Consider the following 22,226-nt stretch of genomic DNA (forward strand, 5'->3'; position numbering starts at 1 on the left):
CATGATCAAAGGAGGTTTAAATGGACTATTTAAGTATGTTTCAGAGAATTGCAGGTAAGAGCCATGAAATTTTAAAAAACAAGAAGTAAACAAGCGTGTGTAAATTTACTGGCAGCCTTGCTTAAATAGAAGACTGAAAATTCACTGGATGGGAGAGTTTTTAGTGAAAAGGCACAATAAGCTTAATAAATTCTCATTTCAAATACCATGGTCCATGAAGTCAGTGGTACTGGAGCTAATTTACGTTAGCAAGGATCTGGGATTGCCAGTGTATACTTCCAGACGCCTGCAGTATTCATGCAGTGCTATATATTACACAAATACTGAGAGGAGTAGAAAATGACTGCTGCCAGTGCTGAAAAGTGATTGACAGTGGTTTGTGATTGGACACAGCCACAGGGCTCTGTGGTGCAAACGCCTAAGCAATCAGCAGAGGACCCAGAAGAATTCTGAAGATGCCATGGGGGGGGGGGACGACTCTGAGGAGTCACAGGTGGAAGCAAAGAGGACTTTGTGGCCTGTCTTAGCATCAGAGTTAGCACCTGTAGCTCCACTGGGTACATCCTAATCCCTGTGGGCTAGGACAACCTGTGTGTGCGTAATGGATCTGTTCACATGCTTACAGACTTCAGTGCTGTTAGACAAATGCATTTTGTGGTTGATCCCAATGGTATTAGCTGCAAGACGTGTCTGCCATCTGAGATAAGGACCCTTCCACAGCCGTGTGTAGTAGACTTTTTAACTTTGCCAGGTTGACCACTAGAGGGAAGTCATACACATTTGCACTAGGTGCCTTATGGAGTAAGAGGTGAGTAAAAATGGAGTAAGAGGTGAAAAGCAGAAAAGAAGTTTTTCACACAGAGAGGGGGTGCCAGATCCCACCAATGTAAGTGTGTTGTACTCCCCAGAAATTAGATCATGTGGCACTGTATAGACAGTCATTTACTATTGCATATCTGTGAGATCCAGAGTAATTGGTCAGCTAGAAGAACATTCTACGAAATTCCATGTTTAAAGTTGTGTGCATATTTGTTTCCAAGACCTTGCCTTAGACAATATAGAACACAAAGTTAATACTCTATATTATTTTCCAGAGTTGTATGATAGCTAGGAGTAGCTTAAATGCACTGCACCATCACTAATGCTGGCAGAGCAATCACCATGATTTATGCATGAGAGGGAAGAGGTTTTTCATTTGTAATTATCCAAATCTTTACAGGTCGGGTCAAAAATTTTTAAGTGACCTTGGGACTCAAACATCTGACAGGTACATACACAGAACTGAACTGAACTGCTATCAAAAAGCTATGCCAAAAGTTTGACATACATATTCAGCTACATTTTGCGGAAGGATCTCTGAAACATTAGAATTCAGTATAGTTTGTCCACAGACCTAAATCTTTCTCTTTCTCCGTATATCTTATTGTCATCTGTGTCCCTGTTCCTGTTTATCTCTATGTCACCTAGGTGCTTACAAGCAACAAGAATCTTCAACTGCTGTTACTGCTTGAACAGTTTCTGCTATAATGTGTATAAGAACAGTATCTTGACCCTTTTGCTTTTCTACTCTTCCTCATGATTCTCTCTGCTTTATAGGCAAATTTGTTTCTTTTTGTCATGTTTGAAAGAGTCAGCTTGATTTCACACTACTGGTAATCAGACAGAAATCACCCTACCCTTTTGAATCTATAACACCTGCTAAGTGACTAAACTGTAGCAGAAAGTATTTTGTTGTTTGCTTTCAAGTGTTCCAAGATTTCATGGCTTATGGCAAGAAATGGAGAAGAAAGGTTGCTTTGTGGCTGCTGGATTGGGACTCCAAACTCGGTTTCAAGTCTGGTTCAGTTGTAGACCTGCCAAGTGACATTGGGTAAATCATTTAATCTGTCTGTACCACACCTCCATCTTTGTAAACTGAGGAGAGTCATCACTGGGGGAGGGACTGACACATACTTACGTTTGACCAGCACTTCTTACAATACAGCCTCCACTCAGAGTTGGACCTCTACATCAAATTGTAACATACAATCTAATAACCCATGAATGGTGACATGAAGAACACACATGCAGTGAGAACTACTTCTAAACACTTTTAGTGAAAACACCCATCAGAATGGAACCAGTCTTAAGGCTGGGTCTTCACTTCCCCAGCACTGATGTGAGTTTACTGAGCACATTCTTTAAAAGCCAGTTTATACCTGTCTACGACCTGGTCTTTGGACTTTCAAGGGACATATGATCTTGTTCCCATCTAAGTTCATTACAAGTATTTTGCACACTTCCTTCATTCCAGTTCAGGACTATTATTCTTTCCATGTGAGTTGTGTGTTTGTACTTTAGTGTACGTATATTTTATGTTTCTTAATAGAAGTGGGATAAGTGGAAAACCCAATGAAACACCTCTTATATGACCTCTCTTATCCTGTGTCTTGCAAGTTCTGGGACTACTAATGTCAGTCTCTGTGATTTACCCGGTGGGGTGAAGTTGTTTTGACCTGCAATAACAAAGTACATCATTGTTGACTTGTGTGTTATAAAAATGATGCACAATACTCACATCTAGAAGTCAGAATAAACCTTTTATGCAGCTCTTTGTCAGTTCTACAAATGGTTGCAGTTAATCGAGGCTATAAAACTTTCCTTCGGGCACTGGTATTCAGCTTTCACATTGGGAAATGCAGCTTGAGTTTGACATTTTAAATACAGGTGGTATTATCTAATGAAATAACTTAGGGTTTGAAAATTCCCATCAGTGAAAAAGCACAAAATGACTGTCGAGTGAGGGTATTTAAAAACACCTTTTGGAGCACAGGGAGAAGAAGAGACATCTTACTGACACTATTATTTTGCTAATTTTTCCTGAAGACACTTTTAACTAGACCAGGGGTCTAGAGTCCCATCGGTGCATGCATGTAATTTTCATTAACATTAATGGGAGCTATGTGTATGACCGGATGAGGGCACACATTGAATTCAAAATTCTTTTTTCCTTTATTAAAAGGTGCCATGCAAGTGCTGATGTGAGGGAAGCCCTGGAGACTTTTTTTTCTACCTTGCCATAATGAACACAGTAGATTTAGCAAACATTTCAGGACATCTGCAGGATTTTTTTTTCATTTGGTACTTTACAAATTTGCCAACTAGCTCCATCTCAGGTGCTAGGTAAAGAATGGAGGAGAAGGAAAGGAAAGTTTCCCAGGTGATGACAAACAGTGTGGAAATCCTGTGGGCTTTTATCTGAGGTTTTTGTAGTGAGTCACTGGCTAGACATTTTCTAACTGACAGGTAGGTGTATGAAGGGTAGGGATGGCATTTGGAATTTTGCTCCTAAGAAGCCCTCACAGAAACAACATTATATCTATTCGGATTGTTTTCTTAGCATTTCCTGAAGTTCTGGACACTCAGAAAGGGATGACACAGAGGAGAGAGACAAGATCATGGTGGAAAAGGCTGAGCAAAATATAATGCCTTCTGGGATTGTGCTATGATAGTACATGCCATACTGTCTCCAAGGCAAGCCCATGCCTAAAGGGCACAATCTATCCTTAAGTGTATATAAGTGACCTACTAACCAGAGTGGAAAAAGAGCAGGTGATCTGATTTACTGCTTTTCCGAGGGAATAACTTATTCCTTAGTAGGAGAAATTTGAAGAAGGCACTCCTCCTAATGCACGTGCTGCTACTCCCATGGGGATCGCTGAACATTTTTCAGAGCAGTAACACACCAGCTTTTCAGCAGAACTGCTCAAAAGTCAGTGCAGAACTAACAATATTCAAAACAGACTATCCTTCAGTCCTTCAGTTTGTTGTTTCATTTCTAGACAGATGAAAAAAAACAAATAATATGCAGAGAATGTATTTCTGATACAACTTTTCAAAGTCCTTTTCAAGGATCTCAAAACATATCATAAAGAGCAGGTAAGTTGCAAAATTTCTCTGAAAAGGAAGGAAATGAAGAAAAGAAAGCTCAGGGCAGAGATGAGTTTTTAGGCATCGCAATTTTGGTCTGCCTATCTTTAGCTAATTTAAATAGGTTCAAGTTTAAGAGAGCAGGGTAACTGCAAGTGGAGTGCCATGTATCTTTGACACATAAACTCACTAGTTAGTTCTGAAATTCTTGGTCAAAGTGACTTGCCCAGCCTCATATGGTAAATCAAAAGGAGGAGAGCCCATGAGACAGGACAGAGTCCTGCTTCTTAAAGTTTGTTTATTCAACCAGTTCATAACACTTTCTTCCTGTTCCAGCTGTATCATTTAAACACTACAGTACTACAGTTTGCTTCAGCTTTTTATATCGCCAGCAGGTGGGGATTTAAAAAGCACTTTGCTGTTCACCTTTCGGTCATCCTCATAGCCTTCATCTTCGTATTGTTTTATTTTGCTAGAGGCTTTCCCAATAGGCTCGCTTTTTCTCTGAAAAGCTGGATCACCTACAGAGCTGGGAACTGTGACCTTCTAGTGCTTGAATGGTTCTATAGAAACTTCAGAACTTCTTCTTTCCTTCCCTTCCCTTCCCTTCCCTTCCCTTCCCCTTTCCCTTTCCCTTTCCCTTTCCCTTTCCCTTTCCCTTTCCCTTTCCTTTTTTCTTTTCTTTTCAAAGGTCATTAAAATACAGGCTCTAGAAAGTCTGAAAACCCCTCCTACAATTCTTTGGTCTTTAGGGAGGCAGGGAAAGCGCTTCAGGATTTGGTATTCTGGACTGCTCTGTTCAATATCTCATGGATTTTGGAGCTTGATTTTTCAGTCTGTGATAAATAGTAATTGTACTTCTAAGTTAGCAGCATTGGCATAGGCCTATCTTCTAAATATTATTCTAGTACCCCATTGATGGTGCTCCCACTTGGGATATATTTCAACCTCTTCGTTACTGAGAACTCCAAAGAAAATTCAGTTACTGCAGAAGGTGCAGTTAGGAAACACATTTTTAAAGGCAGATGTTATTTTTCCCTTTTGATATAAAACCAGTATTTTGACCAATCTAAGATATTGCTTGTACAAATGAATAGGCCTCAGCGTGCTAATCTTCAAATCAGCCTCTCACTTCTTGCTTGTGCAAGTGCTAGTAGAAGAACTCTGTAGCTGCTTTCCTTTTGTTGAGTGTTGACCCTTCAAATTATTCATATTCCTCATTTCTTTACTTTCATATATTACATCAGATGAAACTCTCCCTATCGCTTTAAGCTTGGCTCAGCTGTCAGGTGTGCCGGCTGTTGCTAACCTGCACCTGCCTTACAGTTTTCCTCTCAACTATTGTCCTAACTCAGGAACTACCTCATGTGATCTGTCTTCCTTAAAAGCTTATCTTTTGCACTTGCCATTACTATGTGTGGCAATTTGATGAATAGATATAGATCTGCTCACTGGTGCATAGTGGCCTCAGTCTCTTGGCTCCTTTGTTCTATTTGCCTACTGCTTAGCTTGGCATTCTTGCTTGGCGTTCTTTTTTATTGTTTTTGAGTAATGCCTTTTGTTTTCTGCAAGACAAAGAGCAAAGTCCCACTTTTCCACCTCATCAATCTCTTTACTCATCTTTTACCAAATACCTGGGAATGTATATTTCTGTGGACCAGGGGAACCTTCATCGTTCTGCCCTTGCCATCAGTCTCTGGCTGGTCTTTACCTCTAATTCTTCCTTTCAACATTTTGTGGGAAACCAGGGTTAGATGTCATCTTCTCAAATTCCCAGTGGGTGCTGAATCACTACAAATCTGTGCATTTTGCTATTTCCCACTATGTGTCAAATGCCAGATACGCCATACCTCCAAAAGGTGTGGCATGCCTCTGGATCACTTTTACTCCCCGAGGGCCAATTTCTATAATTCTCCCTGCAGTTGGAATGGCAGGCTATTGTGACCAAGAGATTCTTGTTGTTAAAAGCCAAATCATCCAACAGCATAACCTTTACATATCTTGTATTGCTCCAGTTCATTTGGGCATTCATTTCAGCCCAATAGATATATTCCCTGTTTTGTCTCATGAGTACCTCTATGCGCACATATAAAACATGCATTCATGCATGCATCCATGCCCATTCTTAGCAGTTGTATGGTTACTACTGGTTCCCTTTTAAACAAAACCCTACTCTGCAAGTATAACTAAAACCACTGTGCATGTATAATTCATTCTGTACCTCTTGCCTTCCCTGGTAATAGCTCCTTATGGTCTGAAGAACTAATTATTTCACTTGTTCATCCTAGTCGATACTTTTCAGGCTTCTTGAAATCTCCGAAGAGAAATGCAGGGTTACTGTAGGATGTTGAAGGACTCTGCTCCACAGACCCATCTGTGTTAAACTTCAGAAAATTTGCTTTGCTCAGTGTATCTGACATCATACAACTTCACTGCACGTGGTTGGAGTGCCAATAAAACATTCATGGTAGCTGAAAATGTGCTCAACAACCACTTCTTTATGACAGAGTCCAATGGCTTGTGATAAGGCTGCACACTCATTTTGTGGCAGAAGTTAAACAGATAAAATTGCCCCACAACACAGCAGCACAGTCAGAAGCTGGGTCTGTGTTTTCACATACCTATTTTCTATGTCTTGACCACCAAATGCTCTGGGGTTTTGGCTCTACTGTTCCTAGGCTTCCTTGCAGCTGGTACTGCTCCACACAGCTTCAGGATTTCAAGAACGGTGCCTTATTCATCATTTTCTTTACTTGTTGGGGTTCTTGAGTGTTTATCAATGGGCATTAATTGTCTCAAGGATGCACTGTCTTCAGAATCCGAAGAGATATCTGGCCATCTGTCAGTTTGTAAGGTGTCAAGTTTGTAAGGGAAGAGAAAACACGGTCATGGAAAAAGAAATCTACTGAGGACTCCTCAATACATAGAAACAACATCTGACTCAGGAAGTCCCTGAGCTGAAAACAATTGGATCCTGAGAGAGTACTCAGTACAAAGTATATATGCTTGCTCTGGACTTACTCTGCCCTAAGTATCTGTTCATAGTTACTAATGGAGACACAATATTCAGTTAGGTGGACATCACTTGATTTGACAACCCAAGACAGACATTCTTTTGGTCTGTTGTACCTCAAAGACAGGGCTGAGGTCAGTTACCACAAATCCATTCTCACCCTGAAATGTCTGATTGCTTTCACATTTGGTTTCCATCAAAAGCCAGTCACAAGCTTCATGCATTAAACCCATAAATGTGTCTGTACAGAGTATTTATGTTTTTATGAAATACAAAGTTCAGTGTGTTGAAAAACTTTACACAGAGGTTTCACATTGCCTCATTAAGTTGGAAAGAGCTTAACAGTTCAGTGAGGCACAAGTGATGACAGCAGCAGGTTTGAGAAAAAGGCATTAATATTTCCAATGGGATAAAGAGAGTCCACAGTCCAGAGGAAGGAGTCCTGTGAAATCAGAGAACAAGGCATCATTTGCTGAAGGAGGAAGCAGAACTGAATTTGAATTTGAATCCCTCAGGAGAGCCCTCAGAATGGGAGTATACAGAGGATGCTTCCCCAGCTTGCAGGACTCTCTTGTGAAGGCAATCTGAGGACAATGGAAAGTGCAGAGGTACTGAATAGTTGTTAAGTACGTCAAGTAAGTGTCAATAGCTTGTCATCTAGATAAAGGAATGGCAAAAGAGGACATTTGGATTTGGTATTTAGATTAAACATAGATGTCTTTCCTTTCTCTCTCCAGCATTCTTTTATATCTTTGTAACAAAGTTGTCTATTTTGTTAATAAACATTTTTACATGCTTTTACCTTAACCTGGCTTGAATTAAAGATGATATATAGATAATCAACTAACAGTTCATTCTTCTGTGTGATCCTTAAAAATGAGGTAATAGAATACATAGAATACTGAGAATCCTAAGACATTCTGCAAAGTATCTAAATACTATCAGGGTGTACTTCTACGGAGCTATGTGGACCAGATTAGGAGCTGGTAATGTGGGAGTCTTTGTGGAAGTACTATATTCCAGTAACCAGTGTTAGCTAGTCTAAGTTCCCCAGCACTAGCTGGGTGGTAGGAAAGGTGTCTGAACTCTAAGGTTATTGCAAGAGTTTGAAACACCATTCAATATGCATTACTGAAATCCCTTTCTTTCTTTTCTTAAGGTCTACCTGGGCTTCTTCAGAAGATGGTACATACCTAACAAAGAGGATGTTTCAGCTTGATGTCATTATTCTCAATATTATTCTCAGTATTATCAACAGTATTGATGCGTAAATGTCACACAAATACCGAGCTCAGTTTATTATGGAGTATCTTTGCAATCAGAATAATTTCGCAAATTTTTAATTCCTAACACCACTTATCAAAGGTGTGTCATGTAAGTGTGTGAACCAAACATCAATAATGCATCCTGACATTGCAAATGCTGAGTACTGTACTGGTTTCAATACTGTGTTCTTCCTGCTAATGTTTGAAGAAGGTTGAATAATTAAAGAATAAAAGGTGTCTGTTAGCTATTGCTAGAGCTGTTTTAAAAAAAAATCTCACAGAAACTTGGAACATTCGGAAAATATTTGTTTTCTAAATGCAATATTTTTGTAGGATTAAAAAAAATTCTACAACATTTTGAAATTCAAATTCATATTTGATTTTGGATCTGTAATTTTTAGAATCAAAATTTCTGAGATTGAAATAGGAAATCCCCTCAGCAGTATTTTGAAGGAAAAAGTCCAGTGTAATTAAATGGAGTACTCCAAACTTTGGAGGCACCATTCTCCCAGAGACCAAATACAGCACAATGGAAAACATCCAACTAAACAAGTAAAAAATGGGCTATATTGTACATAATGCCCTTATGGACCTACTTTTTCTCTAGTTCCTGGCATCATTTCATGATCCATATTGACCCTTAAGATTCTTATGAGACTTACAGACCTTACTTCCTCATGTCATACAACTCACATTTCTCCTGGCTTCATTGTGCTTCATGGTGCCTGTTAGACCTCAAGCTGACATGGTCTGTTTAATGAATGAGGATAACAACTGACTTCAGTAAAAATAGATGGTTAATATATACAAAAAAAAGTTGTTAAAAGCAGAACATTAAAGAAGCAGAAAGGCAAAGGCAAGCATCCAAGCATTGTTTCAGAAGTATGATAATACTAAGAAAAAATCTAGATCATTACTTTTTTTATTCATTCCTTACTCAAGCAGAACTTTTACTAGCATCTCTGGGAGTCCTTCCTGAGTGAAATTTCAGGGATTTAGTTCTTTAAGTAGAAAAAGGAAAGTGAAATCACTAGTGGGGACACAAGTAAAAGTACTGAAGATGGTGCCAATGTACTAACTGTACGCTTAAGTTTACATTGCCTGCTCATTTAAGCACAAGATGATACAGAATAAGGCCAGGGAAATCATCCTATATGCATCCCCAAAGATATCTGATATATCCAATGACAGCAGAGCCTTGTTTATTCAAAATGCTTTTGGAACATCAAAACATTTGGATAAACAGGCCTTCAATAATTGAGGGAGTTTTTGTATAAGAAATTCACACCAGGGGGACATAACCTAGATTCAAAGGAGTGAGTTTCAGATCAAAGGGGTACAGAAAAGTGGGATTTTACTCTATATGAACAAATGAAATAAACAGCATTTCATTATTCAAGAAGCAAGAAGCATCCAAATATTTATCAAAGAGTTTAGGACAAAAGGTCAAAATTGTAACAATGGGCCAAACAGCAGAATACTCTCATGGAATCAAAAAACCAAATAGCTACATGAGACCCAAAAGACTTTTTTTAAATTCACTGATTCTCTAGTCAAGGTCATATGAACTTTACCAAGTTTTTTGCTCTTATTCCAACCCTGGCATTGAGACATTGATTGATATTTTGTGGTGGAAGGTGGGAATTAGTAACATGCAGGACAACGTGACTCATTTTTCCGAAAACCTAATGGAAGGAAACTGTAAAATATACCAGTTGGGTCTTATATGGGCAATATTGTCTGATTGCTCATCTTTCTCTTAAAATCATGAGTCACATATGGTTTATCTACATACAGACATCGGATTCTCATACTAAATGCCCTTCAAAATTCAAATCTGGGAGTTTAAAAAGCCGTAAGTGTAATGATCTATGCTGACATTCATCCACCACATTGTTAATGCGGTTGTGTGGTAATCTGCTAATTTGGACGAATAAAGGGGCTTTTTCACTTTCTGAAAATTCCACTCGTATTCCTGTAATTTACAATTGCCCCTTACTTTCTGTGTAGTAAACTTTTAATAGTGGGGGCAGCAGGGGAAAAGAAAGATTCACTATTTAAGTGAAAGAGAGCTAAACGACTGAAAACTGATGCGTTTTCATCTTCATCAGCATTGCTGTGCTGATTTATGCAACCTGAGAGTCTTCCCAGGAGGACATTTCTCCTGCCGTTGTGCCTCACGTCGAATAACCCTCCCCTGGCTCAGAAGAGATCGGAAAGCGCCGGCTTTTGTGGGACAGCACGTGTGGAAAAGGAGTCTGTTACAGTTTAGCCTTCTGGATTATGTTTCAGAGACGTGCTTTTGAATGAGTGGCAGTATGCTCCAGATCCCCCGTTGAAGCCCTCTTAATGGTTTTTTGTCCTTAAATTTGGGGGTTGCGTGCTCGGGTCTGTCAGTGCTACAGGGGTCTCAGCGTGCTCTGTGCCGAAATTGGGGCAGGTTGGCTGGGCACTGTGGGCAGAAGGGCTGTGGGCCAACGCGGGGCCGTGGGGCAAGCCTCAAAGGCATTGGCAGCCGCGCCGCCGCCCGCTGAGGCAGCAGCCGTTGAGGCAGCAGCCGTTACGCACCCGCGCGCAGCCAACCGTTGAGGCAACGGCCGTTACTCGCACGCACGCGGGCGCGCACACCGCCCCTCCCCCACACCCTCCCCTCACGATTTTAGGCGGGAAGAGCGGGGCCGCCCCGGCGCCATCGCGATGGTGGCCAGCAGGGCCCGCTGCCTCCTCTCTCCTCAGCCCTGGCGGCTTCGCGGCTCTGCCGCGGGGCGCAGGGCAGAGGGGAGGCGGCCATGGCACGGGGGGGGCGAGCTGCCCTGGTTGGCGTCGCTTTCCCCAGCCGCCTTTCTCGCCCCCCCAGCCGGTGGGGGGCCGAGGGCCCAGGTGTGTGAGGCTGCGAGGAGCCGCGCGGGGGCTCTGAGGGGAGGGACGGAGTGAAGCCGTGCGGCTGCGTGAGGACAGCGGGGCTCTTGTATTTGGGAGCGTTAAGGGCGGTTGGGGAGGGGTGAGGACGAGCAGTGGTTAATGAGTGACTGGTGCTGAGGGAAGGGGTTGAAGAAGTGACAGTGTGGAGCAGTTTAGGGAAAAAATGTGATAGTATGGGAGGAAAGCAAACAGGTGTGGGGGTTGAAGGGAGCAGAGGCTGCTATTGGCCAAAAAGTAGAGCCAGTCTTCTGTGGAGAGCAGGAGTCTTTAGTAGGGATTCCTGGTTTGAAGCCCTGACCTCCTTCTCTCCCTCCTGTGGGTGAGGTCTGGAGGAGGAAGCAGAGAAAATAGAGGCAGTTTAGGGTGTGTAGCTCCAGGGGTCTGCCTGCAGGTTGCTGCAGCAGCACAGTGTGGAAGTGAGCCAAAGATGGACCCTAGAGTGAAGCAGGGAAAGGTCAAAACAAGTCTTGGGGTTTTGTTTGCTGCTACCTTGGCTACCTTGGAACCGGTTTAAGGTTTCAGTCCTCTGGCCTGGTTTCCTCCCATCTCCTCATCCCTTGTTCCTCCTCTGCAACTCATGGGGCAGAGTTGTTCTGTTGCCTATGTTATAGGTACAGAGCCAATTTTGAGGGTTATTCCAGTTTACGTTAGCAGTTGCTCTATATAGATATAGAGAGCAATTAAAAAAAATCCCTCTTAAAAAAAATTTAGTCTTGTCTCTTTGTGAATAACAGATAAAGGTAGGTGAGGTTTTTCCCTTGCTTCCTTTACTCTCCATTTGTTTTACAGACTTGCTAAGACTCTCCTCTGACTGAAGAAGCCTTGCTGGGTGTTGTGTCTCAGTTACAATTTGATAAGGACATCTTGACTAGTCTTCTGTCTGGAGTGGAGAGGAGAAGGTAAAAAATAGAACTTCTGTGTAGCATTGGTTTCAGCTTGATAGTTCTGGAGTCTGAAATTTTTGGTACGGTCATGAATCCAGAAAGTACACAGACTTATGTCTAACTTGAAGCATATATAGAGAACCTCTTATTTCACCAAACTCTTTAAGCTTTCAAGGTTAAACACATGTTTAAGTTCTTAGACAAAAAACAATAAAAATATTCAGATAATGCACTGCTAGTATGGAGCCTATGGAGGTGTTGCCTGTGGAGCTGAGAAGGTAGATTGGTTCCTATTCTCATCTAATCCCTGGATTTTTTGCTGTGATTCTAATTAAGATAGTGGGATGCCATTTTTGATCTGTTCTTCTAAGGACCTGAAGTCTACTTGCTCCCATCAAATTCAAAAGCAGGTCTGTCACTGAATTAAGCGATTACAGGATTGGGCCCTGTTTTTTGTAAGTCTGGTCCTCTCATTCCCCCCCCCCCCTCTTTAAAGCACAAACCCCGCAAAAGATGCAGGTCCTCTAGAATCAAATAGAATCAAAGAATTTCTCAAGCTCATCTCTTGAAGTAGGCTTTTTTTTTTTTTGTCTTCTTTCCCTCTATTTCCTGCCACAACCTCAGCTTTACTTCAATATAGTGGAAGTACAGCTGCCTAGTTGGGGATGAATCAGAGAAATGTGCATGTTTGGGTCTTAAAATAACATACTCCCTAATTATATTTAATTGTTGCCTTATCAATAGACTGATAAACTTAGGTTATTGCTATTGCCGTTGATCATGATGCTCTGTAGCAGTTAGAGGCAGTAACTGCTGCTGATGGAAAAGAAAAGGTAGTGGAAGGAGGAGGGGAGAAGGAGGTGGGAGATCAGGTGTTGTTGGGGATTGGCTGCTTGTAATGTCAATCTCAGCTGTGGGCCCCGGCTCTTCCGCTGCTCTAGCTCTGGCTCTCCCTTGAACAGCTCCTAGAGAGAACAAGGCGTGCGGAGCTCAGATCACCAGCATCATGCTCCTTGGGCTTGGATCGTAGATCCCCCTCTTTGAACATTAAAATAACTGCTTCATCCATCAGCGTCCCAGACAGACCCAGAGAGAAAACACGCACAAGAGAGAAAAGAAGGAGGAAGAGAAAAATCTGCAACCAAGGGGACTAAAGCAAAGAGAGAGTGTGCTTTGCTTGCCCAGCTGCAAAGTGGGAATTTAAAGAACTGCAGAGGGAGAAATTCCAGCTCTTCAGCACATATTCATTGCAGACTTACAGATCCAGGTAGAAATGACATCAACAGGGAAAGAAGGCAGCGGAGCTCAACATGCACAATATGTTGGACCCTATCGTTTGGAGAAAACCCTAGGAAAAGGACAGACAGGTTGGTTCTTTTGCAGCAACACCCGCACTAGGGGGATGGTGCTGTAGCAGCCAGTGAGGTGTTGGGGATGGGATATTTTAGGGTTCAGGTTTTCCCATTTGCTGTTTCAGTGGAGATAATATTCCTAAGGGATTTTTGCCTTTATTTCTAGTTTTTTTTTTCCTTTAAAAAAAAAAGCCCAGGATGCTTTATGTTCATTACTCCTACTAATGGGTGTTGTTCTGATGACAGCCAAAGTGTATGCAGAGGAAAAAAATAGATGATCTGATGGTGGTGAATTTCACATCAATTTTTTTCACTGCCCTACTTAGGAGTCTTTTCTTTTTAATCAAATTACATTAAAATGAAAGGTTCACAGCCTGTAGTACAGAGGAGGTGGTGGTGGGGGGGGAGTCACCAGCAGTATTTCATGACATCATGATTGAAAAGGGTGTAGTCCTTAAGGTGCAGGTGGTGGTGGTGGTGGGGGAAATATGTACAGTATGTCTGTGGCACTGACTGCTATGGGTATTTAGAAAATATGGATGGATGGGCTGGTGTTTTTTGTGGGTAGGGTCTGAAATAAAAGAGAAAGAAAGGATCAGTAGCAGAATTCATTCTGGGAACCCTGTGTGGTGTGGTGTTTTTTTTTTTTTTTTTTTTGTAGGAGGGATTGAGGGGGAGGGGAGGTTATTTAATTATTTTTCTTAAAGCTTGTTTATCAAACTCGCCCCCAGCAGATTTTCCTGAATGGAATAATGGTAAGAAATATTAAAAAGAGGAAACAGTGCAGTGAATTAGCAGAGAGCAGGTGCTTCTGCTCTACATGACATAATTAGATCCCCTAAATGCGTTCAAGATCTGGACTTGCTGTTGCTTGTATAGATAGCATATTCACTTCAAGGGCAGAGGAGCATTAATTGAAAGAAAAAGCCTTAGAAAAAAGGAGCCTAAATGTCTTTCCTATTTAGTTTATTTTTTATGATTATTATTTTCATTTTTTTTCCTCTTATAGTAACAGGTGCAATAAGCAATGGGATCTGGCAAATTCATTGGTTTGGGAGCCCCCCCTCCCAGGTGGTTTAAGACTCAAGATTATAATTTAGGGAGAGGGAAAGATCAGCCATAGGGGGCTTCTTTGGGCATGTGGGTGTTAAGTGTTGTTCATTATTGTGGGACAATAAAACATGATGCATTGTGTTGTGTTGTTTTTTTTTTTAACCCAGCCGAGCTTTGCCCATCTGTTGTCTAAAGGATTTAATAGGCGTTTCCATCCCCAGCTGCTGCCTCTGCTTTGCCTGCTTCCTAACTGCCCTGCGTGGCAGCAGCTCTGCAGTCCGCAATTTTCTTAGGGACACAGTCAAAATCCAGATCTTTCTCTGTAAGAAGCAATGCTCTTCTGAGATGATTGATTATGACCCCCCCCCATCCTTCCCTCCTCTCCATGAACCCCATAGCAACCGTTCACAGATATGGATGAAGATGACATTGTCTTCTAGTGAAAGTGACTTTTATTTATATTTTATTTTTTCTGAGTCTTTTCACTGCTGAGTGTAGCTATCTGTCACTCTTTGGATACCACCTTTATTCTTTGCATAGCTCAATAAGTCCTTACTCATGCAGCTGTATTCTTACTAAAATCTGTTCTGATGATGATAATGAAAATAGTCTGCCAAAAAATTGTAGTGTATTGGTAATAAAACTGTTCTATTTCTGCATTCAACCTTTTCCTGGATACTCCAGGTGATCAAAGAGCCAGCTCTAGATGACAAATTCATTTTTGTCTTCATCACCATTTCCTTCTCTCTCACCTTCTCAGAACACCTCCCTCCCCTTTAAAAATACAATTGTGTCTGAGATTCCTGAAAATACAGTTGCATTAACCTTTTGCTCCAAATCACATAGCCTAACGTTGTGGTCCTAAAGGGTTATCTGCAGCTTTGGTTATTTTTTTCCCCCTGCTAATCTTCCTATCTTTCTCTGGAGTGATTAGAGAGGTGGGGGTGGAGGGAGAAGAGAATGTATTTAGAGGCTTGCTGCTGTTGGCCTCTGCAGTTATTCAAACAGCTGGACAAGGGTGAAAGTTTTATTTTATAATTTTACCATATAACAGATCTTTATACATAAATCTGTTGTTTGCACACATGAGTGCACATAAATGCACAATGCAATGGTGTCATAGAAGCTGGGGGTGGGGGAGAGGAGGAAGAGAAAGCTTAAAAGTAGCTGATGTCAGCCTCTCTCTTCCTTGCTATACCCGCCCTTGATCAACTGAATAATACACTGAGGTGAAATCTAACTTGGTATTAAACATACATGGCTAAATATGGAAAAGATGCTTTCTGGTCTTCTGGCATTTTCTGTGCTAATCACATTTGGGAGCATGCAGAATGGTATGAATAGTGTGTGGTATGTTGCTAGTCCTAATCCTGCTTGTTTTGGAGGATAAGCAGGGAACCTGCAGCATTTTAGGGAGAGGACAACAAGCGCAGTATGAGGGCCTGATTCACCATACTATGTTGTCATGGTGTGTAACTTTGAATTTGGGTTGCAATGGCATACGGTTGAAGGAAAACAGTGGTTTGTTCTTTTACAGCTTGAGTTTAAAGCTTGGAAGATTAGGAGATAATGGCTTGCATTTTTTTTTCTCCTGTTTTTTCAGTGGGACAGGGAAGGAGTGTGAAATAAAATCTGGAAAAATGTAGTGGTGAATGGAATGAAAGTACAAAGTCCTATCCATTTTGCAGTGATCTTCCTATCTATAATTTTTTATTTAAAGTAAAGAATTCTTGTCTCTAAAGTTATTTCAGATAAGCAGTTCTTGCTTTGCTCCCAGGTATATTTAATATTATACAAATCAGTTAATCACGCTTGCCTGCTCTTCACTGAGATCAAAAGAAGAGGGTTTGGGGAAGGAGGATGGGTTCACAGTTCAACACAGCCTGAGAAAAGGTGCCACAGAAGGGGAATTCAATGGTAAGTAGAACTCTGGTTTGTTGCTCTCCATGAAGCTCTCACTGATTTCCTTATTAATAGCTGAAAAAAAGTGTTTACCAACAGGAGCCTACTGGTCCTTGCAAAGAGGTCCAGATGCTGCGTCTGTGACATTAGTGGAAGCTGGTGACATCTGGCTGTGGGTGGGCAAAACTGACATGTAAAAAGCCTTCAGTTCAAATTGGTGGGTAACAAACGTTGTCGAAGGTGTTGCTTATAATTCAAAATAGAGTATGCAGAGCTTGTCCTGAGAGCAGTCTTCTGTGCCAGGGCATCAAACTGGCTGAGTGACTGATGCCACAAAGAGGGGTTAGGGCCTCTTAGGGAGAGAAGTCAGAAGAGGGCTACATAGGGCAATGCTGTGAAAAACGTGTGCACTTAGGTCTCTGCTGATAGTGGGAGTGATGTAGGAGCCAAGGACAATTATTTTGAATAATGCAACATAAGAATTTAACATGTGTGATTTGATTAGAGTACAATAGTAAGACAGTTACCCATTTGCTTTTGTAATAGGCTGGGTTCAGAGCATCTCCCTTGTTTTGAGCGACTGAATGAATAGCTCATGGAATCTGTATTTGCACGGTTTTACAGGAATACAAGCAGTAGCATAATTTTAATTATTGTGCTCACAACATTTTATTATACAGAAATGTCAGTGTGAAAAAGACTATTATATATACATGGGTGTGTGGGGACAGGTTGGTTTATTTAAATTTCATTGAATTACATTGTACTACAGTTAATTATAGGAGGCTTTCATTGTAGTTAACAGTAATGAGCAAAAGGATGTGTGTTGTGTTAGAATAACACATGTGGAAACAGTATGCCTTAAAAAACCCAATCATGTGAACATGAAGCAGTTTTAGATTTCTTATATACATTAAACAGAGGCCCTTCTTCCTTTGCCACTAATTCTGTGTGAAGTCAGCTTTTTCTGTATTTCTCACTCTTCCCTTAAAGAAAAAGGGAATATTTTTGTTCATGTCTTTCTTTTGGCTTCATTAACCCCTGTTTTGCCCTTGAAGCACTCTACAGTAATTCAGATTGACTGTAGTGAATATTTATTAATGAATGCAAAGATGAGGAATTGAAGTATTTCTTGTGAAGTGCTTCAGCATTTCAGAGGGTTTTTACGTGTTTTCATTTGAAGATCACTTATATAGGCTTCAGCATCATTGTTTGCCATGGCACTAAATGAATGTCCACTTGAAATTTCCAAAATGCTGTTTTGTCTACAAGTAATAAAACACTGTCTCTAGGTGGGAGTTATCCTCTTCACTGTGAGAGAAACTTGATGAAAAACTTAATGTTGCTGATCCATTTTGTCTTGTTCCTTCTGTTCCATTTTAAGCCCTGTTCTGCAGTCATTCAATACAAAGAATTCCATTTGAACCTCATGGCAGTTCTAGCAATGGAAAAAGTGTAGGGATCCCTTTTCTGCATTCTGCACCATGTAACTTAGAGCTGTTTCTGTGTGTAACAAGTTATCTACAGAAGCCATCAGTAAGATGTTTAGCAGTATGCTATTGGACTGTGCAAGAAGAGAAGCCATTAAATTTGGGGCCTTGGTGAATTTATTAGCCTTTTATTCAGTGGAAACTTGAACAGGATGCATCTTTACAGCCTAACCACCTGTTTTCATGACACTGGCAGAAACTGAAGTTTACTAATTCTTTTATTTGTCTCTGTCAAACTTTGCTGAAATTGAAAACTTCAAATCTGTTGGAGGTGTGTTGGTAGACAGTGTGATCTCAAAGCCTCAGTTCCTTAGGTAAGTAGGCTAAAGGAAGTATATCCTTTTTATCTATACTATTACAAATATACTTTTTTTTATTGAATGTGGATCTAGAGAGAATCTAAGGGTACAGCTTCATGCAGTTTAGCTGTCTAGGTGAGGATATAGTTATAGAAGTGTAAATCATTATAGTAGTCCCTTATTGCACTTTATTTTTTCAAATAGTATATACTTTACTAATATTTTCACATATATTTTTATTATGAAAATCTCTTTTAAAACAGTGAGTCTGTATCCTTTGTCATGATAGTCTGTGAGGACTTAAGTGGTTAATTAATAATCACAGAAATACAATATTGCAAGCAGTGTTGTTGGCAATAGAGATCATAAGAAAAACTCTTTTTAACAAAATGTTGCCTAGTATGCTGTAGTGAGTTTGACTGAATTTTCAAGTAAAGGTCATAAGTTTTGAGGAACTTGGTCTTTGTTAACTTTAGATACCTTTGGTCTGATTGTTCAAAAGTACTGTTTGCCAGCATTTCCGACAACTAGTGCTACCTTGATACATAGACCTCAAAATCAGGCTGCCGAACTCAGATTCCCCTTTTATATGGCTTTCATCTCTTACTTGCAAACTCCTGTTTGCCAACTATAGGGAAAATAAATGTTGGCCTTCCTTCTTCTATGAACTCTGTACAGGTATGTCTGCAGTCTTTTATCTCAGTATTAGTAGCAAATTACCGCAGACTTGTTGAAACAGGAGCAGGCTTTTAATTTTTTCTTTTCTCAACTAATAGTTGTTAAAATCCAGATGCCCTGTCAAATGAGTAGGACCATGTGACTATTTATGTACCTAAATTTCAGACATCCACAGGAACTGCAGAAGCAGTGATTTCACAATTACAGTTTTCATGCTGCTCAAGCATTTTTCTACTTTCTGTCACTACTCTAATGGCCTTTAGTGCTACTGCAGTGGGAAAGACTATAGTAGAACGATGAGAGAGGTTGGAGAAATTTAAAATGCTTCTCAAATTTACCTCTAGAGAGAATTTTTTTCTGATCTCTGGAAAACCTGTGACTCCATAAGAATAACAAACGTAATATTTTGAATGGGTCCTTACAATTGCTTTTGTAAATCACAGTGGAGCAGCCAGTGAATATTTTGGATTCTCCAACAGTGCAGCGTTTTTCAGTATATCATACATTTGTTTTATATATTACATTTTAGGGAGTCTTTAATTTTGTCTACTTTATAGAGTTAATTAATAATTGCAATTGCTGATAATAAGTGTTGATATCCTGATCAAAATCAGTAGGCAGGGAATATAGAACAAACGTAGATGGGAAGGAAATCTAGCTTTCAGAAGAAATCTGAAAGGAAATGAGTTTGGAATTGATGCCTACTGCAGTAAAAGAGACATTGCATGAGTAACAGATTATGCACGTAGGAGAGCAGTCAAAATGAGAAGAGATGGAAGCATGGATGTGAATTTCTGTAGAGTTGGAGTCAAGGCGGAGACATAAATGGATGCTCAGAGTGCCTCTCTTTAAATGCTGAGATATTGTAAGTTACCCTTGTTAAGTCAGTGTTTTAAGTTGAGCTGACTTCAGTAGGAGGAAGAGCACATAATAGGTAAGGATGGAATTTTTGTCATGGGTTGTTCCATTAAGAAGTATCCAAAAGGAGTTTTCTTTATTTGGTTTTGTTATAAATAAGCCCAAGATGTTTAACAAACCTAAACAATAATGCCATTTGCTTTGCTTATGGTAGAATGAGATTATGCAAGAACTGAAAATGGGATGGTCCTGTTTTTATAAAACATTCGTATCGATCTGTAGACTAACATGAATTTACTATAAATAGTATTAATGAACTCAAACCATCTTCATCTGCAGTTTCTGTAAGTAGAGAGTGATTTCCTTTAAGTTTTTGTTTCAGACTTTCTGGCAAACAGCTATTTTTATCCTTCCCCCACCCTTTTTTACCCCACCCATGGATTGATTGTGCTTAATCAGTATTTGAAGTTTGAGTTGTATTCTTGTGTAGTCTGTTGGATATGTCACATAGCTCTTCAGTTCTGTTTGGATAGTTGTGCAAGCAATTCCAACATTAATGTTTGCATGTGCAAATTGAAAATTTAATTTTCTGTACTGTTTCAAAGTGATTCCCATAAGCACCCATGCTTGGAAGATGCGAAGTTTTCCAGAAGGGTGTATTAAAAGAAGCACAAATATGACTGATTCAAACTTACTTAATTTCAAATGCACACTTCTGGAACATTTTAATTTTAAATAAAAATGTTAACATCCCTATTTATTCCTTTTGTTCTGTTTACATACCAGAACCATTACTGATAAAATTCAGAAAAACACACAGACAATCTGCCCATAAGATTTCATCACTGCTTCCTAGATTTGAAAATTGCGTTTAAATGGGATTTAGGTTGAACACAGGGAATTGTGCTGGCAGTCTTAATAAAAGTGTATTACGCTATATTGACTTAGTTGCAAGCATTTTTTTCATGAAGTTGTCATCTGTTACACAAGTACAAGGGAGGTCTCCATTGTCCTATAGATTGTACAAACATACATTGTTTCTTTTTTGATGACCTTGTGATACAGTTTTTAAAGGAGAATAAATGAAGGTGCATCAGCTGCTGAAAATATTGCAAAGGGTATTAACAAAGGAAGCAAGATATATTTAGAAAGGGGTAGATTTGGCTTAAGTATTAATAAGTATGTTAGGTTTTGATGGAGAGACTGAAGATAAAAGCACTATGGAGAAAGTAAAAATGGTAAATGTGTATATTTTAAGTAAATCCATGCACATTCTCTTGCAAATGGAAGAGTTGCCTCCATAGTAGTGCAAAATAACCTTCAGGCTGACACAGGTAGGTGATGGGTAGTCACTTAATGCTGGAGTGGAAAGAACGGAAAACTTATCTTGAGTTGTCAGTTCTTACAGTTATATTTTGAGAAGAGTATTTAATATTTGCTCTTCCTGTTTATTTCCTGAAGGCCAAAGATATCATTGTCAGCTGGCATAAATTAAAGTAGCCCTAAAGCTGCCCTAAATTGCTCTTTCACAAAGCCCTGATAACTGGACTTTCTTCCTCCCTTTGGCTTTGCTAGTCAGTTTCTGCTTTTTAGCCTTTTGCTGTTATTACTATGTGTTCCTTGCATAAAGACTATTGCATATTTAAGAGGAAAATAAAATTTTTTTATTTCTTTTTTAAACCATTATTTTTAATTTGGAGTGGTGGAAAGGGTGAGGGTAGACTGGAAGGGACCATTTCTTATATAGTTTACCACTGATAACAGGCTCTTCTGCAGTTTTTTTTAGCTAGCATCTATCCACTGATAATCACTGATTCAATAATGAAGAATTTTGGAAAAAGCAATAGACTTCAGTGACTGACTCAAAGGAGATTATTACCGGTAAAAACTATATTCTAAGATTTGTAACATTAACTGACAGTAAATGGGTTGATAGGGGAGAAAGAGAAGCCAGCATCAAGTGGCTTTGGGTATGCAAACACTATATATTTTTGTGTTCCAACTCAGTTTATGGGGACTGTAGGCATGATAATGTTTCCAGTGAAGTGCATAACTTTTTTAAGTGTTAAAAAAAAAAAAAAAGTTGATGGAAAACTGTTTTCAGGCATCCATTTAGCAAGTGCTCTTCTGGCTGCCTGCTTCTACTTACCAAGCAACGTACTCCTTATATCCTCAGGCTCTTGCAATTTTGCCTTGCTACCATTTTGCAGTATATGCTTAATAGTGGAGAAGAATCTGAGATTGCGTATATTTTTTTAATGATATATCCATTACGTATGTATTAATGAACTCTGCTTTTGCAGGGTCATTCTTCTGTGTATTCAGCCTTGCGTGTTGTAAATTTGGTCCCCCTGTCATTTAGCTATTAAAAGCACTATTGATTGGAACAAAAATAAGAGGAGCTGGTATCTGGGAGAAGCAAACTGGTCTGGACCACAAATGTGTTCGTTTTCTATTGTCGCTGTGAAGCCTGTTCCTGGACCTTTGTTTAAATCTGTCCAAGGTTGAACAGCCATCCTTCAGCTGAAGATGAGAATGTGCCAGGTCTTTGTGTTGACCCAGGAGAAAAATTTGATAGAATTGCGTGGCTTTCTCTTCTTT

At 39.9% G+C, this 22,226-nt stretch overlaps 1 protein-coding gene across 1 annotated transcript in view; it reads left to right on the top strand.

Moving 5' to 3' along the window:
• Positions 1–13,266: 13,266 nt before the first annotated feature.
• BRSK2 (BR serine/threonine kinase 2) overlaps positions 13,267–22,226 on the top strand; it is a 319,563-nt gene continuing 310,603 nt past the window's right edge. The window contains exon 1 of the mRNA XM_067295501.1: positions 13,267–13,360. Coding sequence (XP_067151602.1) covers positions 13,267–13,360 — 94 coding nt within the window. The remainder of the gene's footprint in view (positions 13,361–22,226) is intronic.

Source organism: Apteryx mantelli, chromosome 4, assembly GCF_036417845.1.
Source record: "Apteryx mantelli isolate bAptMan1 chromosome 4, bAptMan1.hap1, whole genome shotgun sequence".
In the NCBI taxonomy this organism is placed as follows: Eukaryota; Metazoa; Chordata; class Aves; order Apterygiformes; family Apterygidae; genus Apteryx; species Apteryx mantelli.